Source organism: Eublepharis macularius, chromosome 1 (genome assembly GCF_028583425.1).
Source record: "Eublepharis macularius isolate TG4126 chromosome 1, MPM_Emac_v1.0, whole genome shotgun sequence".
Taxonomy (NCBI): domain Eukaryota; kingdom Metazoa; phylum Chordata; class Lepidosauria; order Squamata; family Eublepharidae; genus Eublepharis; species Eublepharis macularius.
This window is the reverse complement of record NC_072790.1, coordinates 230,418,332-230,444,025: the sequence shown is the minus strand read 5'-3', so window position 1 is coordinate 230,444,025 and position 25,694 is coordinate 230,418,332. Positions and strand designations below refer to the sequence as shown.

The window sequence follows — 25,694 nt, the reverse complement described above, 5'->3', positions numbered from 1 at the left end:
AGTGTCCTAAAGCCCATTCAGGTGATTGGCTGATTTTCTGGTCTGACTGGCAGCAAGAGAGATCTTGCCCAATCCCTGATTCCTGGAGGGGTCGATCTCGGGTCCTTCTGCATGCCAAGCATATGCCATATCCCTGAGCCCATGCCCCTAATCCCTAAATTCAGTTTGTTTTATTTACTTCATTTATAGCCTGCCTTTCTTGCTGAGACATAAGGTGGATTACAAAATATAAAAACAACTCTGACAGCAAAAGACATCCAACAAACAACACAGTAGGCTTACAGAATTGGAAAACAATGTTTTTAAAAAAGACCTGTCTAAGGCATGACAGAGCATAACCAGCGAAGAAAGGAAGAGGGTGGAGGAGTACATGGTGGTGTAGTTCACAGTCCCGATTCGTTTATAAAAGCCCCTTCCCAAGCCATTTGGTTATAATGTAGCCCAAGTACCTTTTTAAAGATGCTCTCCTGAAAAATGCTGCCTTACATTATTTGAGGAATGACAGAAATATCTGACCACCTCAGTCCCAAATCTGTCTTTTCTGGGTAAGGTGATTGAGAAAGAGGTGGCAGACTAACTCTTCTTGGGTAACTCCTGTGCTCTGGACCCTTTTCAGTCTGCTTGCAGACTGGGCTATGGTACAGAGGCAGCACTGGTGGCCTCAGTTGATGATCTCTGTCTGAATGTAGGCAAGGGCCGTGCATCTTTGTTGCTTCTACTGGATTTACCTGCAGCCTTCTGTCCAGTTTCCACGGGATCCACGGTCTTTCATTCCTTATACCGATTGCTTCTAAGGGGCAGGCATGGTCTAAGAGTGTCGCTTTCCTCTAGGGACATGATCGCGGAGTGAACTGGGCCGCTTTCCACCCCACCATGCCTCTCATAGTGTCAGGGGCTGACGATCGGCAGGTCAAGATATGGCGGATGAATGGTAAGTTGACAAACCGTAGCTAATTCCATTAAGTCTTTGCCTCTTGGCCTCTAGAAATGTTGGCTTGATAACTGTTCCAGAGTTCCATTTTGGTTATAGTCCGGCAGTTTTGGTAAGCGTATAGAGTGCTTGGTATAAGACAAGACCATTAGCAGCAGAAGAGCCAGTTAGGGTGGGATGCTGGCATGGGGGTAGAATCCACATTTGGGAACAATTGGGAAGGTAAGGCTGGGATGCAAACGTACAACTGGGGCACATGCCACATGCCTCACTCGTTAGGAGGCGTGGCGTATGTGAGCCTATGTGATGTAGCCTCCCGCTGCCCTCAACTTGGGGCAAGGAAACATAGAAACATAGAGCTGGAAGGTATCCCCAAGGGTCATCTAGTCCAACTTTTTGCACAGTGCAGGAAATTCACAGCCACCTCCACCCCACTTCCCCAGTGACTCCCTACTCCATTCCCAGAGGAAGGCAAAAAACCTCCAGGATCCCTGAGCCAATGAGACCTGGAGAAAGATTCTTTCCTGACCCCAAAGTGGAGACTGGCATTACCCTGGGCATGTAAGAAAGGGCCACATCCCTTCCTGCCTTCCCTCTCACGATCTGCCTAAATTCATACTGAGTCATAGAATCAGCATTGCTGTCAGATGGCCATCTAGCCTCAACTTAAAAACCTCCAAAGGAGGAGAGTGAGTGGACCTGAGCTCAGAACAGCTGTGGTGCCCCTCTTTCAGTGGCAGCCATTGGGCAGCCCTGGTGATCCATTCTCACCAAGGACCTCTTCAGTGCTCCATCCTAACCTCGGGGGGCATGGGTGGGCTCCCTTACCTTGGCGCTGTGATCACACCAATGAGTAGTTTGTGATCAGTCAGCTCTCTTTCCCTGTTTTTTCTCCTTCAGAATCAAAAGCTTGGGAAGTGGACACTTGCCGAGGGCATTACAATAATGTCTCCTGTGCCGTGTTCCATCCTCGCCAGGAACTTATCCTCAGTAACTCAGAAGACAAGAGCATCCGTGTCTGGGATATGTCCAAACGGTAAATGTGATGCGCTGTCCTTCTGCCTTCCTGCCTCTTGGTTCTTCTGTAGCACTGAAGTATTATGACCTGGGTGGCCCAAGGGTGAAGGAGCTAAGCATTTTTGGGCTGCAAGGTGAAATGTGGGCCAGGGGGTCCTGACTGCGGAAGCTTAAGTATGTTCTTTGGAGGAGTAGGCTTCTCGTATGAAACTGACCAAGCAATAAACATGCACATTTTCTAAGTGGGTTTCAAGTGAAAGGATTCTGGTGTGCGTGCGTGCGTGCGTGTGTGTGTGTGTTAATGCATCTGTTCTTGTTTCCCACCCCTAGAACGGGTGTCCAGACATTCCGCAGGGATCATGATCGCTTCTGGGTGTTGGCAGCGCACCCCAACCTCAATCTCTTCGCTGCAGGTAAAACTCTGTTGTTTGAGTATCCAGGCTCAATTCAGCTCATTGTGTTTCTTATTAGTTAACAGTTTCCTTGTCCTTCTTCCAAGAAGCCTTTAGCACATCATCTGACAGTGCAATCAGACAGATTTTTGCTGGTGATTGCAGTGGACTGGAGTAACTTTTTGTAGGATTATGCTGTCGAGTTCCCAGTAACTGCCATGAAGGCAGGCTCGATGTAAGAAGCTTGATTTCCTCACTTTTTCAGTCTTCGAGGCAGACCCGAACCATTCAGCGTGGAGAGGTAAACTCTGGCTTGTGAGCCCATTTGAAGCAGTTCTGAAAGCTGAGGAACCACCAGACGACAGAAGAGCTTAAAATAACCATATTAAAGTTACAGCAAAATAAGGATGTGGAATTGACTTTGTCATCATAAGGCCAAAGTAGACGGGATGGTGGCAGCCATGTTTTTTGCTTCTGTGTCAGCTTTATTGGTCCAGAGGGCCAAATTGTCCTCCCCTGCCTTTCGTCTCTGCCGCCCGTCTCCCCAACCATTCTTCTTCCAGCCTAGCTTGCTTCTGGTATCTGAGCCATGCGGGAAGGAAAGTGCTCAGGTTACAGACTACTGGGCGGCAAGCCAAGGGAGGGCTCAGTGTCCTTCACCTGGCAGGGTTCTCTTCATATAAAAATTAGACCCATGTGAATGAACTGATGTGGTGGTGGCTGTTACTGTGTCTAATCTTGCCCTTACATTTCACTCCTAAGCATAAGGAGGGAAGTGGTTCTGTACAGCCCACTGAGGTTATGTCCCACTTGGGTTGGTAAAGAATGGGGCTTTCTCAGCAGCAGCTTCCTGCCACCAAGCGTCTACCTAGTCACCTGATATTCTCTACCTTGCTTGATGATAAAGATCCGCTGGCTTGAAACTGAGTGCTTTTTTTAGGGCTAGCCGGGGCCAGTTAGATGCTTTGGTTTTCATTTGTGGTTTGTAAAATGTTGCATTAGAGATTATACTATATGGTGCTTGAAGTGTGTAAGTGTGAGCCGATGAAGTTGTCTGGGTCTGCCCAGTGCTGTCTGCTTTGAGTGGCTGCACCTCTCCAGAGCCTCAGGCAGAAGGCTTTCCCAGCCCTGTTATCCGAGATCTTTTTGCCCAGAGGTGTCAGGGACTGAACTGGAGCCTAATATGTGTGCTGTACCACTGCACTGTGGACTTGCAGAACAAACAAGTTGTTCTGCAGAACAACTTACAGAACAAGTAGCAGTAAGATAACCACCAGATTTGAATTCACTGACATCTGAGTTTGTTGCAAATTTCTGCCACAGTCCCAAATAACATGCAGACCAGATGAGCCCTTTCTGAGCTCCTCTTTATTGGCCTCCGGCCCAACAACCTGAATACCTGAATGAGCATGTTTGTCTTGGAAGTGCCGCAAGGTGGTTGATTTTTTTTTTTTTTGGCCACGTCGGACAAAGTCGGCCCCCTTCCCTCTGAAACTTCTCCCCCTTTTTTCTTGCTTCCAGGACATGATGGCGGCATGATCGTTTTCAAGCTGGAACGCGAGCGGCCCGCCTACGCTGTGCACGGCAACATGCTCTACTATGTGAAGGACCGCTTCCTCCGCCAGTTGGACTTCAACAGCTCCAAAGATGTTGCCGTGATGCAGCTGAGGAGGTTGGGACACTCTTTTCCCGTTCTGTTTAACGCAGATTTCTCATCTCGCTCCTGCAGCTCTTGTTTCCCTCCGGAAATCATGATTTCCTCCTACATGAGGAAGTGGGAAGGGAAGTTCCTTGCTGACACGCAGAAGCCCGCATGTGTGCTCATGTACTTAACTTCCTGGTCTTGCTGTGAGCTACACAGGGATGTGTGGGAAGAGCCAACATTCCTTGGCATAGTCTTGATATCCTGTCCCAACTTTGAGACTTGAATGTGGATGCTTTCTTTTGTACAAGTTCAGGCACACCAGTGAATCAACGTGGCATCGCATTTAAGGGTGTTGTGATTTCAGGTGGGAAAAGACAGTTTTCAAAACCTTGCACACTGTGTATAAACTCAGGGAAGCCACCAAGTCCGTAGCCTTCTCCTACTTAGTTTCTGCATTCTTCTTTCCCCAAAGCAGGAATGAAAGTATGAGGAAATGGATTTATTTTTACATATCGATACTCTGATTTTTCTCTCCAGTGGGGGACCCAAAGAGGCTTATCATATTGTTCCCCCTGCTCCTTTTTATCCTCACAACATCCACGTGTGGTAGACTAGGCTGAGGGTGTGACTGGCCCAAGGTCACCCAGCACGCTCCATGGCAGAGGATCCAAACCCGATCCTGGTTCTGACCCTTTAAGTACAGCACGTTGGCTTCTGCAGTGGGATGCCTGTAATGTCAGAACCTGGCCTGGGTGATGGTTTTCCAACACTGATGCAGTTGCTGTTGAGAACAACAGTAATGGCTGAGAAACTGAACCAAGAATCAGGAAGGCTCTCATGCGATTCTTGCCTCTGCTATAAACTTACTGGGGGGGTCTCACGAGGTGGCTTTCTCAGCTTCCCGTTTGTAATATGGTGATTCTGATTCAGCCTTCCTCACGAAAGATTTTAAGATCCTGTAACCCCAGAGAGCCCTGAGCCGTCAGAGATACTACTATAAATGGAAGTATTGTTATGTTAAGGTAGATCCCCACCGGGTGGGCCTTCTCATTCCCATGTTTTGAAGTCAGTCTGTGGCTCCTGCCACACCGCCCTCTGCCGGCCACCCATAAACGGTCTTGTACAGCTCCCGTTCACTTTCCCCTCTGCTTTCTTTCCTTCTCAGTGGCTCCAAGTTTCCCGTGTTCAACATGTCATACAACCCAGCTGAGAACGCTGTCCTCCTCTGCACTGTAAGTCAAAATCTCTTCTGGGGTATAGAAGTAACCCAGTGGGTAACTCCAGCTTGGAGCATCGCAACATCCTCGTCACAAGAAGAAGTTTTTATTGTTTCTTGTGAGCCCCTGGTTCTGCCAGATGCTGTTGCTCAACAGCTTGAATCCCACGAATCCCTTTTAGTGCTTCCTCTAGTACATGGAGCCCTCCCTTGACACCAAAGTCCACTAGCAGAAGCTTCAGCAGCAGAAGAAAACACCCATCATGAGCACAGTTGGTCCATAGGATCCGACCCATAGACCTTGGGTGTATGTTGGGGTGTTTTTGTAAGTCGGCAGATGAGATGACAACCATCTCGGCCATCAGGGGAACCCTTGCTGGGTCATCTGCTCCAGAATCTTGTCTTTCCCACGGACTGTCCAATTAAAAACATGAGAGGAGCTCTGCTGGAGCAGTTCAGTGGTCCATCTATCCCAGCATCCTCTTTCACCCATTGACCAACCAGTTACTCTGGAGGGCCAACAACAGGGCATAGAAGCCGAGGCCTTCCCCTGATGTCACTTCCTGACACTGTTTTTCAGAGGTTTACTGAATGTGGAGGTTCCCCTTAGTCACCATGGCTAGTAGCTGCTTGATTAGACTTGTCCTTCATGAATCTGTCTAATCCCCCTTTAAAGCCATCTATGCCTGTAGCCCACCTCTACACCTTCTGGCAATGAATTCCTCATTTTAACGACTTGTTGAATCAAGTATTTCCTTTTGACTATCCTGAATCTACTGTCCATCAACTTCATTGGATGCCCTCAAGTTCTAGTATTTTGGGATGGGGGGCGGAATAGGGGGGGGGGAGTTCTCAGTGTACCCCATGCATAATTTTATATCTATCATGCCCCCGCCCCACCAGAACCACTTAGTCATCTTCTTTCTAAACTGAGGAGTCCCAGACACTTTAACCAATGTGCTTCAACCCTTTAATCATCTTGGTTGCCCTTTTCTATACCAGAATGGTATACAGAATTCAGAGGTACATACATCTCTACCGGGTTTTTGGGTTTTTTTGAAGCACAGTCCCTTTTCTCTGGTTCCTGACGTCTCTGTCCCTGTTTGAGGAAGTGCTTCTAATAATTATCTGTGCATATCAAGGTGTGCATTAATCACTCTTCCACCCTGTAAACCACCTTAGGTAATAACAACAACATTTGATTTATATTCCGTGTCAGGGCTTGCCGCAGCTGCCGCTGGGCGTGGCACTGGGCGGTCTGCTCCTGACGTCACAGGGGGGCCAGGGACTCTGCAGGACCCTGCTCTGTGGAAGGAGGGGCGGTATACCTCACCCAGACTCCCTCTCAGTCCACTCGCTGGCCTGCTCAACCTGGCCTGCTTACCCTCTGTGTCCTCCATCTCCTCCTTCCAGAACTCTCCTCCAAGCCTCCACCCTTGCATCCTACTGCTCTCACTCCACATCATCACTCCTCACTCACACCCACCACCCCAGAGCTCTTCCCAGCCACCCTTTATAGGGTTTCCTTTCTCCACCCCGCCCTCCTTCCAGGCTTGTTCCCTCTCCTGACTGGGCCCAGCTGGGCATTCCTCCAGGTGTTTCCCTCCAACCACTAATCCCTCCTGGGCCCTTTTGCCATGCTGGCAGGGTGGGGTTGAGTGCGAGCCATCCCCAGCTGAGGGCTCCTTGGCCTTGCTCACGAGGAGCTGCCCCAGCCAGCCCTTGTGCTATTGAGCTTGCCTGGCCTTGCTCACGAGGAGCTGCCCCGGCCAGCCTCTGTGCTATTGGGCTTGCCTGGCCTTGCTCCCGAGGAGCTGCCCCAGCCAGCCTCTGAGCTACTGAGCTTGCCTGGCCTTGCTCACGAGGAGCTGCCCCAGCCAGCCTCTGTGCTATTGGGCTTGCCTGGCCCTGCTCACGAGGAGCTGCCTTAGCCAGCTTCTGCGCTGCCTGCTCAGCAATGCTGGGCGGGGTTACCCATCTCCTCCCCCAGAATGCCTGTGGCAGCCCCCCCTGGAGAGGCTTGGCTTCTAGCAACTCCTGAGCCAGGCTGCTGTCTTCTAGCCATGGTGTGGCTCTGGGCTGCAGCGGCGGCGTCCTCTCCCTGCCAGGTAAGGGCTCTGCTTGGGTTGCTGCTGCTGCTGCTGGACCCACCTTCTCCCTGCTGTGTCCCTTTCCCTCCAGCCTGCTTAGCCCCCTCTCTTCCCCCTGGAGGGTGGGGCTGGCTGGTTTCTCCTTGCCCCCTCCACCCCTCTGAGGTACTGGCCTTTTGCCCCTTCCCCATGGAGTAGGTAGGTTCTGGCCCTGGTTGCCGGCTTGGGGGGTGGAGTTGCTGCCACCCTTTTGTCCCCTGCTGTTCCCTCTTGTCAAGTCTGGGGGCTGGGGCTCAGACCCCGGACATTCCGCTCTTCAGGACGTCTTAATGCTACACTCAGAGCAGTTTACAAAGTGTGTTGTTACCTTCAGCAACATTTATTGTCATGAAGATATCTCCATTGTAGCTGTTCGTAATAAGCGCAACCATTTTAAAGTAAAATGTGTGGATCCTCTAGGAGGCCAAAGTATACATTTAAAGTAAATAAGAATGACAAGAAACCCATTAGGTTTGGTTTACTAACAAGAGTCCTGCATGAGTCAGTTTTTGTACAGCATTTCACAGAAGGATCTCCACCAATATGTAATGGGGGGTTAGACGAGAGGTGTTTAGTATTTTAATTTGAGTAACGGAGGATGGCTGAATCTGACCACCTCGGGAAGGCTGCAGATTGAAGCAAACATCTGTCGTTAAAAGAAATCCTAGCTGCAAGAGTTGGATACGGATGTGGCGACTTATTTCTCCCCCCTCTCCCTTTGCAGAGAGCCAGTAATCTGGAGAACAGCACTTACGACCTGTACACCATCCCCAAGGATGCAGATTCTCAGAATCCCGACGGTAAGCTTCCCAGAGCGACTGCGTGTTTCTCCCACCCACTTCCCCTTCTGTTCAGTGACTGCTGGGTTCTTTTTCCATCAATCTCACGGAGCCCAAGCATACTCCATGCGCTTTGGCAGGTCTTCTGACTTGAAAAATTCATGTTCGTCCCCTCCTGGTTTTTATGACTTCAAATATATATTTTATAAATCAGTTATTAGAAACGCTCTGGTCTTGCCTGCTCGCCCAGCAGGCTGGCTCGCCTGTCATGATGGATCTCCTGGCAAGTCGGCTTTTATCCCGAGCAATCCTGGACGCCTCTGAAGCGTCTGTAAACGTGCCCAGCCTTCCTCCTCCGTCCCAGAGAATCCAAGATCAAACTTGTGCCGTGTTGCAAATCAAAACGCTTCGCTGGATGTCCTGCCTTCGCTTGGGAGTGAAAATTCCAGCTGGGTCCTCCCTGCCTCTGACGTCACGGCCGTAAAAGCTGCTGATGAGTTCTGGTGATGCATGAGGCGGGCTTGGCATGCATCTCTCCTCTACCCACATCAGCAGATTTATGGGGTTCTCTAGCGCCAGCAGGTTTTGTTGAGCTTTTTTTCTTTTTCTTTTTTTGCCCTAAAGAGGATAGACCAGGAAGGAGCCATAACTCACTCAAGTGCATTATTTACATGCAGAAGTTCCCAGCTTCAGTCCTGGCATCTCCAGTTAAAGGCTCTTGCGTAGGAAATGTTTAAAATACTTTTCTGTGCCTCATCCCCACCCCCCCCCACCCCCAGCAGAGAACCACTGTCCATCGGTGCTGATAATGAGTAATTCCACACACATTGGATAATGCACTTCCAATCCTCTTTATAGATCATTTGGAACGGATTTTTTTTTGTGTGCGGAACAAAAAATCCACCTCAAACAATTGATAAAGTGCATTGAAAGTGCATTATCCAACGTGTGCGGAATCGGCTCTAGATGGACCAGTGGTCTAACAGTACGCGTATTGTTGGAGAAAGAGCATAGCTCAGTGGTACACCCCATGTTTTGCGCGCACAAAAAGTCCCAGGTTTGTTTCCGAGCATCTCGCATGACAAGGGGAGCATGGCTGGGGAGACCTCTGGCTACCTCCGGAGTGCCCCATTGAATAGACAGCTTTGGGCTGGATGGACCAATGAACAATCACTGCCATACGACTTGGAGTTTACTTTGGGCTGCATTGTTCCTGCTTCTCCCACAGCTCCATGAGATCTCTGAGAAGCTGGTGCTGGGAGTTGTGGGACCATCACAGTCAGGGTGCCGCAAGGCAGAAGGGGAAATGAGCAATAAAGCTCCTCCTTGCTGTTCTTCCGGTAGAGCGTCTGGGGAGGGGGAAGGTCCCCCAATTCCCTCGGTTCATGGCATTTTGTTCACAAAGCGTCCGTGAGTTCCAACATTACCTTGGGTGGAGGAGGTCCTCAGGGCTGCTGGGGGGAAGGGGGTGCTGCAGGAAAGAGCTGCATTCCACCCTGTTTTTATAGGCTAGAGCCCATTGTCTTGTCATAATGTTTGCAACAGTCTTGAGCTGCAGCTGTTAGTGTCCCTGTGCTCTGGGCGCAGAGGCTGAGCGAGTGGCTTTGCCTAGGCAGCACAGTGGCGAGATCCGAATCAGAGACATACCCGTTTGCTCAATCCGTTAGCTACTGTGTGACTGCTCTGCAGAAAGTTCTGGCCAAGATGGATGAAAAGCCTCCCTCAGTCGGAGGCAGCTTCGTGTGTGACTTTTGGAAAGGCGCCATAGCTCAGCGAAGGAGCTTTTGCTTTGCCTGCAGAAGGATCCTGGTTCAGTCCCCCATAGACTCCCTTTAAAAGTCCCCAGATAGCAGGGGAAAGTCCGCCCCCTGTTGGGGACTGTAGGGAACCACAGTCAATTAGAATAAGATTGTATACCAAGCTAGATGGGCAGATGCTGTGCTGCAATCTAAGCAGCCTCGTGTGTTCCACCTCCCCTGTGGCAGAGCACAAAAACAATGCTTGTAAGACGGTTGTTGTGGGTTTTCCGGGCTGTATTGCCGTGGTCTTGGCATTGTAGTTCCTGACGTTTCGCCAGCAGCTGTGGCTGGCATCTTCAGAGGTGTAGCACCAAAAGACAGAGATCTCTCAGTGTCACAGTGTGGAAAAGATGTTGGCAGGTCATTTGTATCTACTCAGGAGGGGTGGGGTTGAGCTGAGTCATCCTGTAAGAGCTGAGTCATCCTGTAACAAAACATTCTATACTCGACAATAGCCCTGCAGAGAAGATTAGCACATCAAGCACCAATCCATATGCAAAAGAACCTCCTCAGGATACAGTGAAGCCTCCCGCCATTAGCAGTCCACACCCTGGGAAACTCTTACAGGATGACTCAGCTCAACCCCACCCCTCCTGAGTAGATACAAATGACCTGCCAACATCTTTTCCACACTGACACTGAGAGATCTTTGTCTTTTGGTGCTACACCTCTGAAGATGCCAGCCACAGCTGCTGGCGAAACGTCAGGAACTACAATGCCAAGACCACGGCAATACAGCCTGGAAAACCCACAACAACCATCGTTCTCCGGCCGTGAAAGCCTTCGACAATACAATGCTTGTAAGGTTCTGCCTTTGATACTGAGCAGGCTTCCTCTGCTTTAGGATTTGGGGATACTCTTGTGTATCTCATGTTAGTGGCCGCAGCGTAATGTTTGGGCCGCCACTTTCTTGACCACTTCGCTTTGGATGCCTGTTCCCTTTCATGGGCTGGAGCCAATAGATAATAATAATTACACCAGTGTGCTTATACACCACCCTTCTGAACAGAGTGATGAACAAAGTCAGTGTTTACTATTATCTCCACAATACAGCTGGGGATGAGAAGAGGGGCTTACCCAAGGCCACCTCAGGGGAGTGGCAATTTGATTTATAAGCTGTGCCATTTTCCTCTGTTCTGTTCCTGTTCTTTTCTGTCTCCTTGGAAGTTTAGCTATATTCATAGGCAGAAAGAAAGATCAAAAGCAGAAGGAGGCAGTAAGAAGAAGAGGGTACTTGTCTAACATCTGTTTAGGCAATAGGGGTGGTTACTGGGTGTTTCCTAGCTGAGTTTTTAGCTAGCTTATTTTGCTGAGCCCTTTTACCTAACTTTAAAGTTGATATGAGTCGCAAGAGAGAGTGCCCTTTTAAAGATAGTAATTCTGTAGCTACTAAAATGAGTAAGTTTGATCAGGATTTGTTAAGTGATGTGAGAACATCTAATAGATTCAGTTTACTACAGGATGTAGAAGAAGACAGCGATTGCTCTTTTTGTTCTCAGAAAGACAAAGTTACCAATTCTCTTAATGAAGACCCTAACATATGCCCTCAAGACAAGAGGGATCAGATAGCACCTGAGAATTACTACCCACTTGCAACACAAGCAATGTTGGTTGTTGAGAATTACCCAAGGCCACCTGCAGAGTTCATAGCAGTAGTCGAACTAGCAGAGGGTTGATTCACAGCCCAGCCCCTTAACCACTATGCTACAGTACCAGCTTCCTGCCATCCCCTCCAGGAACAGAGTGGATGGGGGGGTGTTCTTGTGACCTCCCTCTTTTCTGTGATATGGACCATTAAAGTCTGCAAGAAGGGAAGCATCAAATAACTTACTGTCCAGGTGTCCAGCTCTTTAGTTCCTGCTTCCCTCCTAATCCCAAACAGTCAGTGCACTTAACTCATGTCACATCTACTTAGTGAACAAACAGAAGTTGAAAGCAAAAATATTGAAGCTATCAATTAAAATACAAAGAATAATAAAATGAGTAAAGCAAGAAAAAGCAGGGTACCGTATATCGCCCATTAAAAACGGGCAGGATTGCAGAATTGCCTTTACGTGGTACCTGGCAGCTGTTTGACTAGGTGCCTAGCCAAATGCCCCTTTGAAGAAGATTCCATGACTCACCTAAACTCTAAAGATGGGGGCACACAGAGCCGCACCTCTGATACAGATAAACACAGGTCGGTTCATATGGAAGTAGGTGGTCCTAACACACCTGTACAGTAGACTGTTCCCTATTTCCATCTGTAATAAGGGGGAGAAGCAGGGTGGCAGAATATCTTGTCTAACCAGCATGTTTCTACGTAGGGTAAGAATTGAACCACAGACGTCCTAGTTACTGTTGACTCCTATACTGGATAGCTATCTGAACCAGAGGCATCCCCCACTAGGTGTTAACTGTGTTTTTTGGGTCAGCCCACTTGCTTGATGATGGTTGTTTTTCATCATCAGTATCGTGCATCAGCAATATCCTGCATCAGCACTTTTCCATCAGCCAGTTGACCTTGCGGCAGTCTTTGAAAAGGAAATGCAGCGCACATCCAGTCTTTGAAACGGGGATGCAATTGAAATCCAGTTAACATGCATCCAGCAGATCCAAAAAGGGGATGGATGACCTAAGCCTAAGGAAGATAACTGCAGCTGGGGAATTAAAAGATTTTCACTTCTTCTTCTTTTTTTTTTTTTTGAGGAGGTGAAGGAGGGGGGAGAAGCATGGCACCGTGGTGAGAGCGAGGGTGGTGGTGTATTAGAATGTCAGAATGGGGAGACTTCTGCTCGAGGCAGAGCAGCATAGACGATCACCATGGCTCGGTGTTGCCCAGAAGAAGTTTCCCATCACCTGCTGTCTTTGTCTTGTAAACCCAAACGCAACTGCCGATTGTTCTCTTTCAGCCAGGGGTGATGATGGGGTTTCAGTTATTAGCATGAAATCAGATTGTTGTGGTCTGGGAAAGCTCTGAGGTCTTCATCTTGCAAGCCTCCTCCCGTACATTAAAAGCAGCCAGAACGACTCCCTCTGTGCAGTTCTTCCTCGGCAGTGCGTCCCCAATACCCACAGCATCGTGTCTTTAATGCGAGGCAACAGCTGTTGAAGTGCAGTATTTGGGAGAGGCTCACGTTGGTGACGGGACCCTTGGTGCTCGCTTGGTTTGCCTGCGAGGGCATTGCTCGTTAGCGTGACAAAGTGGTGCGTCAGCCGGGATGGCCATTGGCTCCTGTGCCAGCCAGCAGCGGTGTTGGTTCCCCAGGCAACCACTTGGCTTCTATGCCGGGCCACTTTGAGAATCCAAAAAGAGAGGCTAGATCTTTAATATGTAGCCTTAGGTTAAATGTGAATCAGCTGGCGGAGGAGGGAAGGAAGCAGCTGATCCACTGGAGCAAAGTTGAAGTTCAGCCAGCGGGGTCTGATTTATTATTATTTTTGTCCTCCAGCTCCCGAAGGGAAACGTTCCTCTGGGCTAACAGCCGTGTGGGTGGCTCGGAACCGCTTTGCGGTCTTGGATCGGATGCATTCGGTAAGACATAAAAAGGAAAGGGTTTCTTTCTCCGTCCCACCTCCCTGGGTGTTGAGCTTCTTCAGTGGCAGTACAGAGATGTTTCGCCCCAACATTCCTGCTTGAGCTGTCCAAACTCTGCGGGATAGGATCCAGCAAATAACAGCAGTGCACCTGGGGGGTTCTCCTTGTGTGGGGGGGTGGTGGTGTTGCCATTTGCCAAAAAGATCCAGCTGATCCAACCATGAATTTAGAGCTGTGTGGCACTCCTGATATTGAAACCCTGATGGAGGATTTAGGGGGGAAATGTCATGCTTTAAAGTATGGGAAGCTCGACTACAGAGATGTAAATGATGGCTATAAATTAACCCCCTTTATAAGATCCAAGGAAGGAAGGCCAAAGTGTACTTGTGGAAACTGGCATGTTTTATTATTATTGGCATATCAAAGTACATAAATCAAGCGATGCTGTTGATGTGATATAACTCCTATGCCTGTGTAGATAACATTGTAAAGGCAAAAGGAAAGGGACTACTTCCTAGGGCAGGGATTCCCTGGTCCCTGCTTCCCTGCCAGGGAAGAGCTCCTGTATCAGAAAAGTGAAGAACCTCGTCCTTGGACCGTTAATGCCTACCTTGTGTCTTTCCTATCCTCTGCCAAAACAACAGATTCTGATCAAGAACCTGAAGAATGAGATCACCAAGAAGGTTCAGGTTCCCAACTGTGATGAGATCTTCTATGCCGGCACCGGCAACCTGCTGCTGAGGGATGCCGATTCCATCACTCTCTTTGACGTGCAGCAGAAACGGTAAGTTGCTGGACTGGCCTGACTAGAGGCAGCCTCTGACTTGCCCAGCCGTGGAGCTGTCCTCCAAACTGGTCGGCTGGTGTGGGGTGGGAGTGACTTTGAGAAGGCAGCGTGTGCACGTGGCATACCCAGAGAGCTTGCTGGTATTGTTTTGTTACCGGAGATTCCATTCCTGTACATCCTTTTTGCTTTTGCCTTGGTAACTGGCCAACCAAATGGCATTCTTAGTGGGGCTAGACTTGGCCCACGGGCATCTCATTGCTGATCCTCAAGAGGGGCACCTGCTGCTGTTGGGGATGGCCCAATCTCAGCCGGCAAGCTTCCTTAGGATACCTTGTGCATATGCATGATTATAATGTGTAAATGGCAGTCCATGTTTTGCATACAGAAGGCTCTAGGTTCAGTCCCTGGCATCTCCAGTGAAAGAGAATCAACAGATATTGGGAGAGACTTTTCTCTGCCAAGGCCCTGGAGAGCCACTTCGAGTCAGAATAGACAGTACTAGACTAGGTCAGCCCAGCTGGATGAGGATGTATTACGTGTTTTGGGGTGAGCACATAGCTCAGTGGCAGAACACCAGTTCAGCATGCAGAGAGTCCCAGATTTCATCCCCAGCATTTCTAGCTACGAAAGGACCTTAAGTGCCAGATGCTGAAAGAGACCTTTCTTTTCCCTAAAGACTAAGCATTACTGAGCTAGGGGGACCAATGGCATTGTGCTCTTGTATGCACTAAGGTGCCATTGTCCACCAGGGGTAATAGGACCAGGTTTGGAGAGCCAGTTGAAGGGGCAGAGCAATGAACCTTGGGTGGGCTGCAGGCAACGTATTGTTTGAGAGGGTGCTCCAGTCTACTTCAAGGAGGGGGGAGAGGCAGAAAATGCCCCCCCTCCCCCCGCGCATGCAATTCCCTTCATTTATTGTGTTCCCTGTGTGAATCAAGAGAGACCTTCACGGGCAGACACTTTCTTGTTGCAGGACGCTGTCCTCCGTGAAGATCTCCAAGGTGAAGTATGTCATCTGGTCAGCTGACATGTCCCATGTGGCACTACTAGCCAAGCATGGTAAGGGGGAGAGGATTTGTGTGTGTGTGTGTGTGTGTGTTGGCAGTTAACCTGTGTGTTTGATTTTGAGTCCAGTGGCACCTTAGAGATCAACAAGTTTTTCACGGTATAAGTTTTTGAGAGTCAGAGCTCTCTTCTTCAGATACAGATTTTATGTCTGTAATTTGACACTCAAAAGCTTATGCCCTGAAAATCTTGTTGGGCTCAAATTCTGCTGTTCTGCTGAGGACCAACACGGCTACTGACCCACGACGTTGTACTTTGATTCTTCCTTTTCCCCCTTCCCCGTCTTGTTTCCTTCTGTGCTTGTAACCTGCTTCAGGGAGAGACCTGTCGGTTTTAGATAGCACTCTGTACAATTTAAGGGTACGAAGGGTGTATTCTCACAGCCTGTTCCTAACAGGCACTGTGCTGTAGTTCAATACTAGAGCAGCATTACTGTTTGTAAGATTTATCTTTTCCCTGAAGCTGCAACAAGAAGACTGCTTTTAATTTTTCTTCTTTTTTGCTTGTCTTTCTCCACTCTCTAGGATTGATCAGATGGATATAAAGGAGGGGGATTTGGGCCCATGCACTTGTTGTTCAGACGTTTCCCTGTTTAAATCTCTTTTTCCACAATCCCTCCCCCACTAAAACTAAATCATGCCGTAACTGGAATGACTGCAGATTCTTCCCTTGCTCATCTCCGCCTCCTGTATTTTCTTGACTTGCCTTTTATACTGTAAGTTCCTTGGTTCCAGGGACCTGCCGTCTCAGAGCCAAGCTACAAGTGACGCCTGACACAGGCTGGACCCTTGTCAGCTTCCCTCAAGTTTTGATGGGAAATGTAGGCGTCCTGGTCTTGCAGCTGTAATGGAGAGCCAAGCTGCAAGACCAGGACGCCTACATTTCCCATCAAAACTTGAGGGAAGCTGACAAGTGTCCAACCTGTGTCAGGCGTCACTTGTAGCTTGGCTCTCAGTAAAGTGTCGTGCAGTAAAAGAGAGGACAGTCAAGAGGAAGTGTTCTTCATGAAGTGCAATTAACTTGTGGAATGATTAGTCACAGGATGTAGTGCGCCAGATGGCTTTGAAAATGGGATTAAGACCGAGTAGGGTGGCTAAATGGCGCCTGCATGATCGGGACTGCATACCTCTGAACAGCAGTTGCTAGGTGGCCATAAAGGTGGAAGGTTTTGGTTTTTACTCATTTTTGACGTTATTTATAGTCTGCCTTTCTCACTGAGGCTCAAAGCGGATTACACAGTGTAAGTCAATTGGATCAGCAGCTGGGACAGTTCAGTAAACAACACAATAGGGTATACAAATGCAAATTTGTGGAAATTTGAAAACAAGCAGAAATCTGATACAGAGCTGAAACAATACTGAAAGAAAGCATAAGCAATTAAATCGGACATATTAGACAATGCAGAAACTACCGAGAACAAATATGCTTACAACAGACAGTACACAGTAGTATAGTCCACAGCAAGGGTCCCCGCTATGGGGCCCACTAACACCTTTTCTGGTGCCCTCCAAGTGTTTTTAGAAAGTGGGTGGGCCAAGTGGAGCTCTTGCCCAGCAGGGCTTTTGATTGACCACTGGAGATCTGATTGGCTATGATAATTAAAATAACGTTGTTGATCGTATTCTTTCACTCCTCTTTCTCAGAGCATTTCTTTTTAAAGTTAATCCTCTTGTCCCTTGCATTTGGGCTTCCTTTGTATGTGGCTCTACCTCTCATTGTTACCATTTTGTGGTTGGCACTAACTTCTGTGGTGGCCGTTTTGTGATTGCGCCCGCCACTTTGTCAGAATTCCAAAGGTGCCCATGGGCTCAAAAAGGTTGGGGACCATTGGTTTACAGTCCCTATCCCTTTACCAATGCATCTCTCGGAACCATTTCCTTATAGTACAGCCCTCTTACGTATGTGAGGAAAAAAGCGCTCTTGAATAATTCAGCTTTGCATAGTTTGCAGAAAGCCAGTAATGTCGGAGCTCATAAATGTTACAGGGGGTAGTTGGCTGGCCTTAATGGGAAACAGGATGCTGCATTAGATGGGCTCTGTGATCTTCCTCTATACACGGCCACCCTTCTCTTTCTTTCCCTGTGTTTTGCGTTCCGCTGCATTCTTTGGGGGGGGGAGCTTCTCCTTGTAAAGAAACCTCCGAGCAACAAAGAGGTTGACTTAATTAAAAAAGCTTTCCTGTAAATTGGAGCGCTTCTCTCACCTGCTTTTCTCTGCAGCCATCATGATCTGCAACAGGAAGCTGGACTCCCTTTGCAACATCCATGAGAACATCCGGGTGAAGAGCGGTGCCTGGGATGAGAGCGGGGTCTTCATTTACACAACCAGCAACCACATCAAATATGCTGTCACCACCGGGTGAGCAAGCGGCATGGGCGGCGTGCGTCTCTCGAGCACAGTCTGGCCTTTACAGGCCGCTGGCCACATGCATCACTTACACAGAACAAGCAGCTGGATCTTGTAGCATCCGACTCAGATCTGTTGAGGCATAAAGGGTTTTGTGGACTGGAAGCACATCTGAAGCATCTAAGACAGCATACTTCAGGCCTCGATCAAATCTGTGTGTCTTTAGGGGGTTGCAGTCTCAGGCGTAAAATTTGGTTGGCCAGTGCCAGCCTAGAATTTGGTATTACTTGGGCACGTCTTGGTGAAGATAGGAGGGAGCATGTGAGCTTCACTTTGTGAGCTTCACTCCCTTCCTGATCTTGACGCAAGCCAGAACTGGAAGTCAGTTTTGAGAGTGGCCTCTAATCCCTGTTAGGCAACAACCACAGTTTGCTCAGTCCACGTGTAACTGCAGACTGCTGTGAACAAGAACTGGAACATTGGGTCACAAGAAGGGATCCAGTAGTGATGTTGTGGGTGAGACTTGGGAGATCTAGGATCCAATCCCCCATGGAAGGTCACTGGGTGACATGGGACCAGTTGCACTCTCTCTGTTGAGCTTCTCCCTTAGGGAATGCTCTTTGGAGGAAGGGCATGATGAAATGTATGCCGAGGGTTGGAGGTGAGATGCAAGCCAGTGTTCGTGTGTTAATATGATGTCCGAGTCAGCACTAACAGAGAGGGCTGTCCTTCTGGAAGGTACTGATTGAAGCAAAGTCCAATGATAAGAGGCAGGTCTCTGCTTCACAAAGCTTCCATTTGACCCTGGGAGCAGAGAGAAGCAAAGGGTTTGACCAAAGAGCTAGTGGAGGGGAGGCTTAGCTTAGAAAAAGACACTGGTGAGGGCATCACAGTGTGGGTTTTGAAATTAAACAGGATGCGGAGAGCAAGAACTTTCTCGTGCTCTCAGAACACTCCAATGTGGCGTGAGGACACAAAGGAATCAAAACAGGGCAAAATGAGAACGCTTCTCCATAGAAAAAACATGGAATGAATTGGTGCAAGAAGGGAATTAGAAAAATCCATGGACGATAAGTATATCAGAGGCGCTTAGCAAAGATGCTTCACTGGGAGGCTCCATACCCAGAGGCAGCATATTGCTGAATATCAGCTGCAGGCAGGAAAAGAACAGAGGAAGGCAGTGGCTCTGCTTGTGGCCTTGGTGAAAGCACAGGATCGGCCACTGGCAAGACCCAAAAGGTTGAGCTAGGTGCCCTGTAACGTGCGCTGGAAAGGCTGGCCTTAGGCAACAAATGTCTTAGATTTGAAAGGTCCGCATAGTATGGTTTCCTCATCCCCAATGAAAATCCTGGCGCATCCTTAATGACTGTTCCACATCCTTAATCTAGAGATCACGGGATCATCCGCACCCTAGACTTGCCAATCTATGTGACCCGGGTAAAAGGAAACAATGTCTACTGCCTGGATCGTGAATGCAGGCCCCGTGTCCTGACCATCGACCCGACCGAATTCAAGTTCAAGCTGGCGCTTATCAACCGGAAATACGATGAGGTGAGGTGGTAGCAGCTGCGGAGGTTGTGTTTCTGTCACTCAGGTGCCACTATGATTTGGAATGGCACAAGGAAGTGAAAGCAGCTGACAGCTCTCTCACTGCCCTGCTTTGTCTCTTACCCTGCTTTGCCGTTCCCTCCCCTTCTGTGTACCCTTTTCTGTCCCTCTTCTTTAGCTTCTGCTGTGAGAATGGAGGGAGGAGACACCCCAGAGGACCCCCCCCCCACTCTCTTCAGAACTGCCATGCTGAATCAGCACAAAGGGCAATTTAGTCCCACTATTCTGTTTCTAATAGAAGCCTCCAAGAAAACATTTTTATTCCTCTCTTCTTCTGAGGGCAGGAAGCATGGTTCTATTCTCCATTTTCTCTCATGACAAGCCTGTGAGGTACCTTAAGCTGAAGGAGATTCTGACCCAACATCACCCAATGCAGTTTTGTGTAGTGGTTAAAAACGGCAGGACTCTGGAGAACCGGGTTTGATTCCCCACTCCTCCACTTGAAGCCAGCTGGGTGACCTTGGGTCAGTCGCAGCTCTCTCAGTGCTCTCTCAACCCCACCCACCTCACAGGGTGATTGTTGTGAGGATAATAATGACACCCTTTGTAAATCACTCTGTGTGAGCATTAAGTTGTCCTGAAGGGAAGTATATAAATCAGATGATGTTGTTGCTATTTCTTCATTCATAGTTCCCAAATCTGAACCAGCCTAAAATTTTTGTGGTGATTTTTGCTTGTTGATTTATTTTTGTAATTTTGTACTTTCACCCCTCTTTTTTGGTAAGCTGATTTGGGTCCCTTCAGGGAGAAAAGAACCTTAAAAATGCCCAAATAAATAAAATTGCTGAGCTGGAATTTGAATCCAGATCTCCCAGGTCCTAGCCTGATACTCTAACCACTACACACTAGCTCTAGAGATGCCTCCAGAAAGCTCTGAAATGCGGCATGAGGGCGGCAACACCCGCTAGAGTCGGCTACTCACAAGTGTGCAGCACAGGAACTCTGGAAGCGGACTCTTGAGTCTCTCTAGCTCCAAGGGTCATGGCACAGTCCTCCGTTGATGCAGCTGGGAGGGAGCCATTGCTGAGCATATCGTGATCTGGTTAACAGCTTATCCTGCAGCTGCCCCATATCGCCAGCACAGCCCCCTTTTTCAGAGGCCCTCCTCTTGGGGAAATGCCCACTCTCCATTTGCCCTGATCTGCATGGCACAGGATTCTTAAGATTAACTCTTCCTTTTTGCCCCTTCCAGGTCCTCCACATGGTGCGCAACGCCAAGCTCGTGGGACAGTCCATCATAGCCTACCTCCAGAAGAAAGGCTACCCTGAAGTTGCACTGCATTTTGTGAAAGACGAGAAAACTCGCTTCAGCTTGGCTCTCGAATGTGGCAACATTGAGGTGAGGTGCTGGGCTCAGCGGGGGCTCCCTCCCAGTTTCATCCAAGGAGGACCATGGCACAGAGCTGGAGAGGCTCCGAGTCTGCTTTCAGAGTTCCTGTGCTGCGCCTCTGTAACTAGCAGGCGCCATGTCTATCCAGATCTGTGCCCTACTGTCACTATTTCCCAGTTTTACAGAAAAGAGAAAACAGACAATCAGGTTTTCTCCGTAGAGCTGTCTAGTAAGTGTGGATCCATTCCACTAATGGCAGCGGCTTCCCCAACCCAAGAGCTGCTTCTTGCATCGGGTAGACTCCTTGTGCTAGGGGAAGGCACTGCAGTTAGCCAAATGAGAATATATCCATCCCAAGGAGGCACTAATCTGAAATATTGGGAGGTTCTCCCATCATATGTGACAGTCGAGCCATAAACATAGGATCTTGTCTTGAATGGCCAGGGACACCTCTGCCTAGGCTGGTAGCAGTGGACCTAATTTTTTGCACGCAGAAGATCCCAAGTTCAGTCCCCACCATCTTCAGCTAAAAGGCCCCAGGCAGCAGGGCTGAACCAGACCCCCCTTCCTGAGACCTGCAGGGGAGCCACAGCTGGGCTTGATAGACCGATGGTCCTAAGTCAGCAGGTGGGCTGCCTTCATAGCCTGTTCCTTGTGTCCTGTTAGATTGCGCTGGAGGCAGCCAAGGCCCTGGACGACAAGAACTGCTGGGAGAAGCTGGGGGAAGTGGCCTTGCTGCAGGGGAACCACCAGATCGTGGAGATGTGCTACCAGCGCACCAAGAACTTCGACAAGCTCTCCTTCCTTTACCTGATCACAGGCAACCTGGAGAAGCTGCGCAAGATGATGAAGATAGGTAGGTCTTGATGGCGGGTTACCTTCTTCCCATCCTAGGCAGAGCTACTGCTATGCAGCAGAAGCCCATCCTGTGTTGGAACATATGAACAACATGTGAATCACACATGCCAGTGCTTGGGATGACCGTTCACAAAGGAGCTGAGATTGTTGGGATGCATCGTGCCAGCTAGAAAGCTGCCCTTTTGGTGCCCACACAGTCCACAATAACCATGACAGAAAGTTTGCAAGACGATTCCTTTTTTAGTGCGAAGCTATTTTACAACAGATGCCTGGGTGGCAGCACAGTGCAAGGCCAGTCCCGAGTGAGATGGCATGGGAGCTGGCTGCCCTTTTGCACATCTGAATCCTGGGGCAGCGAGACTTGTTCAGGCGGGTCAGAGCAGTTCACACGTTTGGTTTGTTAATGCTCATGTCTAAGGGGATATGGTAGGATTCAGGTATGTTAAGTAAATAAAATTAGAGAGGGACAGCTGCTCGTAAGAGGAATGCCGGAGTGAGGGTGACTGTTCATTGCTTGTCCTCCATTGCAGCTGAGATCCGGAAAGACATGAGTGGCCATTACCAGAATGCCCTGTATCTCGGGGATGTAGCGGAGAGGGTGAGGATCCTGAAGAACTGCGGGCAGAGTGAGTAACTGACCATCTCGACTTCCGAGTTCCCTGCAAGGAACTTCAGTGTATCCATACCCCTTCCCAATCTTATTCTTGGACTTCCCGCTGTTTTCCCCAGCTGACAGAATAACGGGACAGCCCATCTGCAAGCCGCTCATCCTGCTGGCATGGCGGCCCTGCCACAGAGAGCTTTTGTCATCCTAACTTTGCTTCCCCTGCTTTTTTGCTTCTCTTAGAATCCCTGGCCTATCTCACAGCTGCAACCCACGGTTTGGAAGAGGAAGCTGCAAGCTTGAAAGAGACCTTTGACCCAGAAAAGGAAACGGTTAGTGAAGAGCCGTAGACAGAACAGTTCTGGTTGACATTCCCCCCCATTACTCCCTTGCAGAAAGGCTGATCGCATTCTTGGTGCTAGGTTTAGGTATTGGCATACTCAGCCACCAGGGGTCTGGTGCAGGTCACCTCATGCCTGCGGGACTATCTGTCACCCTATGTTCCCCGGAGAATGCTCGAGGAAAACAACTACTGGTGATCCCTGGCCCCAAGGAGATTCGTCATGCTTCAACCAGGGCCAGGACTTCTTTGGCCCTGGCGCCCACCTGGTGAAACTCTCTGTCTTTGGAGACCCGAACCCAGCAGAATCTATTGTTGTTCTGTTGGGCTTATTGGTGTTGAGACAGGCAGTTTCTCCAGTCACCCGCCAGTGGGGAGGGGGGGGACATGCTGCCCTCCTGATTTTATGTTGTCATCAAGTGGATGGCCACCCTGCCCCATGGGCGCTGATATTTAGAAAAACGATGCACTGAGTGTATTGTATTATGATGTTTTGATATAATTGTAACTGCCACCATTGTTTTTATCTTTATGTTTACTATCATGTGGTCCTCCGCTCTGAGCTTGCTTGCAGGGAGAGCAGACAAAAAGTCCAATAATAATAATAGTACAAGAGACATTGGGGAAGTCTAGGGGTCCCCAGCCTTTTTGAGCCTGTGGACACGTTTGGACACAGCATGGTGATTGCAGCCGTAAAATAGCTACTGCAGGAGGCAGCACAGGTCACAAAAAGGATGCTTCAGCTTATCTTCAGTCACACAGTGAAAATCCTTGTGCTGTAGTGGCAGCTGCTGCCAAAGCAGCGATTTTAAAAATCTGCACAGCCATTCAGAAGCCTTGCTAGGAAAAAGCTCCATCTGGCCCTGCCCACTTGCAAGAAACACTTAGCCAGGCACCTTGGCGCCCATGGGCACCATGTTGGGGACCCCCGGTCCTAGTGCCGGGCAACGGTGGTGGCAGTGTACAGCACAGGAGAATCGCATGCTCTGTGAGGGTCATGATATGAAAGAAAGTCAAAGAAGGGCACAAGAATGGTGCCCCATTCCCTCCGGTACAGCTGCACTTGCTGGCAGGGGGATGGGGAGGGAAAGCAAGGGCCACCCTGTGCCCAAGAATCCATCCTGCCCATGCAAGAGGCTTTGTCCCAGCCCAAGACCTGCTTAACAGCTGGAGGGACAAGTATTTGAAGGCTTTCCATTCTCTCGCCTCCAGATTCCGGACATCAACCCCAATGCCCAGTTGCTCCAGCCACTGGCTCCCATCATGCCTCTGGACACCAACTGGCCCCTGCTCACTGTCTCCAAGGGTTTCTTCGAAGGAACCATTGCCAGCAAAGGTAAGGCAGTACGGTTGCCATAGCTGACCTTCCTCCTTGAGGCTCTTACAGGCGAGACGGGAGGAGGCGGGGGTTAGTGTTCACCCCAAAAAGTTGACTGTTGCAGGAACAGGGCTGGTGGGAGGGCTTGGTTGGAGTGAAATTAGGAGGAGGAAATAGCAGCGGCAAAGGGCCTCTGATTGAAGCCAGAGATGGAATTCACCCTTCATGTTGTTGGGCCAGTCTGCTGTGTCTGACAGGCAAAGGTGTTCTTCCATAAAGTTAGGTAGATCCCCTCCCTCCAGCCAGTCAACACAGGATCCCTGCTGCACATCAAACCTGGGCCTTCAGCGTGCAAAGCATATTCTCTGCCACTGATCTACTGCACCGCCTCATACAGCAAAGCTGCTTTAGACCACTGGCCCATCTAATCCAGTACTGTCAGCTCTTCCCACAGTCTCAGTCTGAGGTCTTTCCCAGACCTGTTCTTTTACGGTATTTAACTGGAGCTGCTGGAGAGAGAACCTGGTGGGCCTTTACAAGCCAACCATATGCTCCACCCCTTTGCTTTGGCCCCTCCCCTGTGAAGCTCCAGAGATGAGAACCTGTTCCTGTTGATTGATAGACCATGCAGTCATAGATCAGTTGCTCTGTTTGTTCCCTGAAGTTGACGAATTCCCAAAACGGGGGGGGGGGGGGGGGGGCTTAAATGCTTCTCAGAAAAACTGTGAACTACTCTAACCCTGCAGGTAAAGGAGGGGCATTGGCTGCCGATATAGATATCGACACAGTGGGCACCGAAGGCTGGGGAGAAGACGCCGAGCTGCAGCTGGATGAAGGTGAGAGCCCAGCAGCCATTCATTATCTCAGCTTCCTTCATACCAGAGCTTGGATTTCTTGATACCAGTAATTAAATCTCTGCTTGGATTCTGGTTTTGGCACTACGACCTATTCTGAAGAAAGAATAGAAAGCGTGCCACTAAGTGGAGTGCAAATGCAAAGTGCATTTTCCTTCACGCCAAGCAGCTCTCTGTACAAATCTAGGTTTTCCATTCCACAGGGCATGGCTTTTAGGTTTTTAGGCATGCTTGAGTGACCCCCCCCCATTTCAGAAATTAAGCTCTGCAAGCCCCCAGCATAAAGAAAAACACATTATTGGTTGTTAATGTATGTTGCATATTCCAGTATTTGCTGAAGATTAAACTGGCTGTCTGTATTGCACTATGACAGTGAAAGCCACAGATAGTTGCAGGCATGATGGCACGGAATGTTCATAAACATTCAGACAGTCCCAGGATCTCAGCAGTTGGAATGTTTGCAGTCTAACTTCTGTGCAAGATTGGGTGGGGAGCCTCATGAAGGCACCTGGAAGACTAGGAAGATGACCTAAGAGGAAACCAATGGGGCATGGAGCCTAGCAGAAAGGATAGGTTGCAGAACAGACTAAAACAGAAACCAAAGGGAAGAGTCGTGGAAGAGACGGGAGACGTACGTTGAGGCCCAAACTTAAGCCCATTGAAGTCAATGGGCTTAGGACAGTCTAATGGTATTTGGGGCTGTGCCATTGGATCCTAAATGGTCAACAAAGGGTGGTTATGTGGTCCGGGGTGTGCTTAATTTCAAATATTGACTTGAAGGAACCAGTGAGTAGCTTGCAGCTTTCTAAAAAGTTGGCTTTGGGGAGGTTACTTTCATACTGTTTTACAACTAATCTGTATCTTGGTGCATGTACAAAAAAGGAACTATTCAAAGCCCCCCCCCCACCTTTTTTTTTTAACTGATTTGAAGCTGTCCCACCTTTGAATCATTTTTCAGACGGCTTTGTGGATGCTGGGGAAGGCTTCGGCGATGAAGCCGTGGCTAAAGGCCAAGAAGAAGGTGGCGGCTGGGAAGTGGAAGACGACCTGGATCTCCCAGCTGAACTGGTAATCTTATTGGAAGCCATAACAAACACCGCTTCCCCTGCCATGTGAGGCGCAAGTAGCTAGATAGCTGTTTAAGACACAAATTAATAGG

General features: G+C 49.1%; 1 protein-coding gene across 1 annotated transcript in view; it reads left to right on the top strand.

Moving 5' to 3' along the window:
* Nucleotides 1-25,694, top strand: part of COPA (COPI coat complex subunit alpha) — a 44,607-nt gene that overhangs the window by 9,463 nt on the left and 9,450 nt on the right. The window contains exons 8-25 of the mRNA XM_054991942.1: nt 832-931; nt 1,832-1,967; nt 2,279-2,361; nt 3,862-4,012; nt 5,151-5,217; nt 8,055-8,130; nt 13,340-13,422; nt 14,070-14,209; nt 15,186-15,271; nt 17,497-17,635; nt 19,012-19,174; nt 20,424-20,570; nt 21,228-21,417; nt 21,950-22,045; nt 22,267-22,355; nt 23,576-23,699; nt 24,428-24,517; nt 25,494-25,603. Of these exons, the coding sequence (XP_054847917.1) occupies nt 832-931; nt 1,832-1,967; nt 2,279-2,361; nt 3,862-4,012; nt 5,151-5,217; nt 8,055-8,130; nt 13,340-13,422; nt 14,070-14,209; nt 15,186-15,271; nt 17,497-17,635; nt 19,012-19,174; nt 20,424-20,570; nt 21,228-21,417; nt 21,950-22,045; nt 22,267-22,355; nt 23,576-23,699; nt 24,428-24,517; nt 25,494-25,603 (2,070 nt within the window). The remainder of the gene's footprint in view (nt 1-831; nt 932-1,831; nt 1,968-2,278; nt 2,362-3,861; nt 4,013-5,150; nt 5,218-8,054; nt 8,131-13,339; nt 13,423-14,069; nt 14,210-15,185; nt 15,272-17,496; nt 17,636-19,011; nt 19,175-20,423; nt 20,571-21,227; nt 21,418-21,949; nt 22,046-22,266; nt 22,356-23,575; nt 23,700-24,427; nt 24,518-25,493; nt 25,604-25,694) is intronic.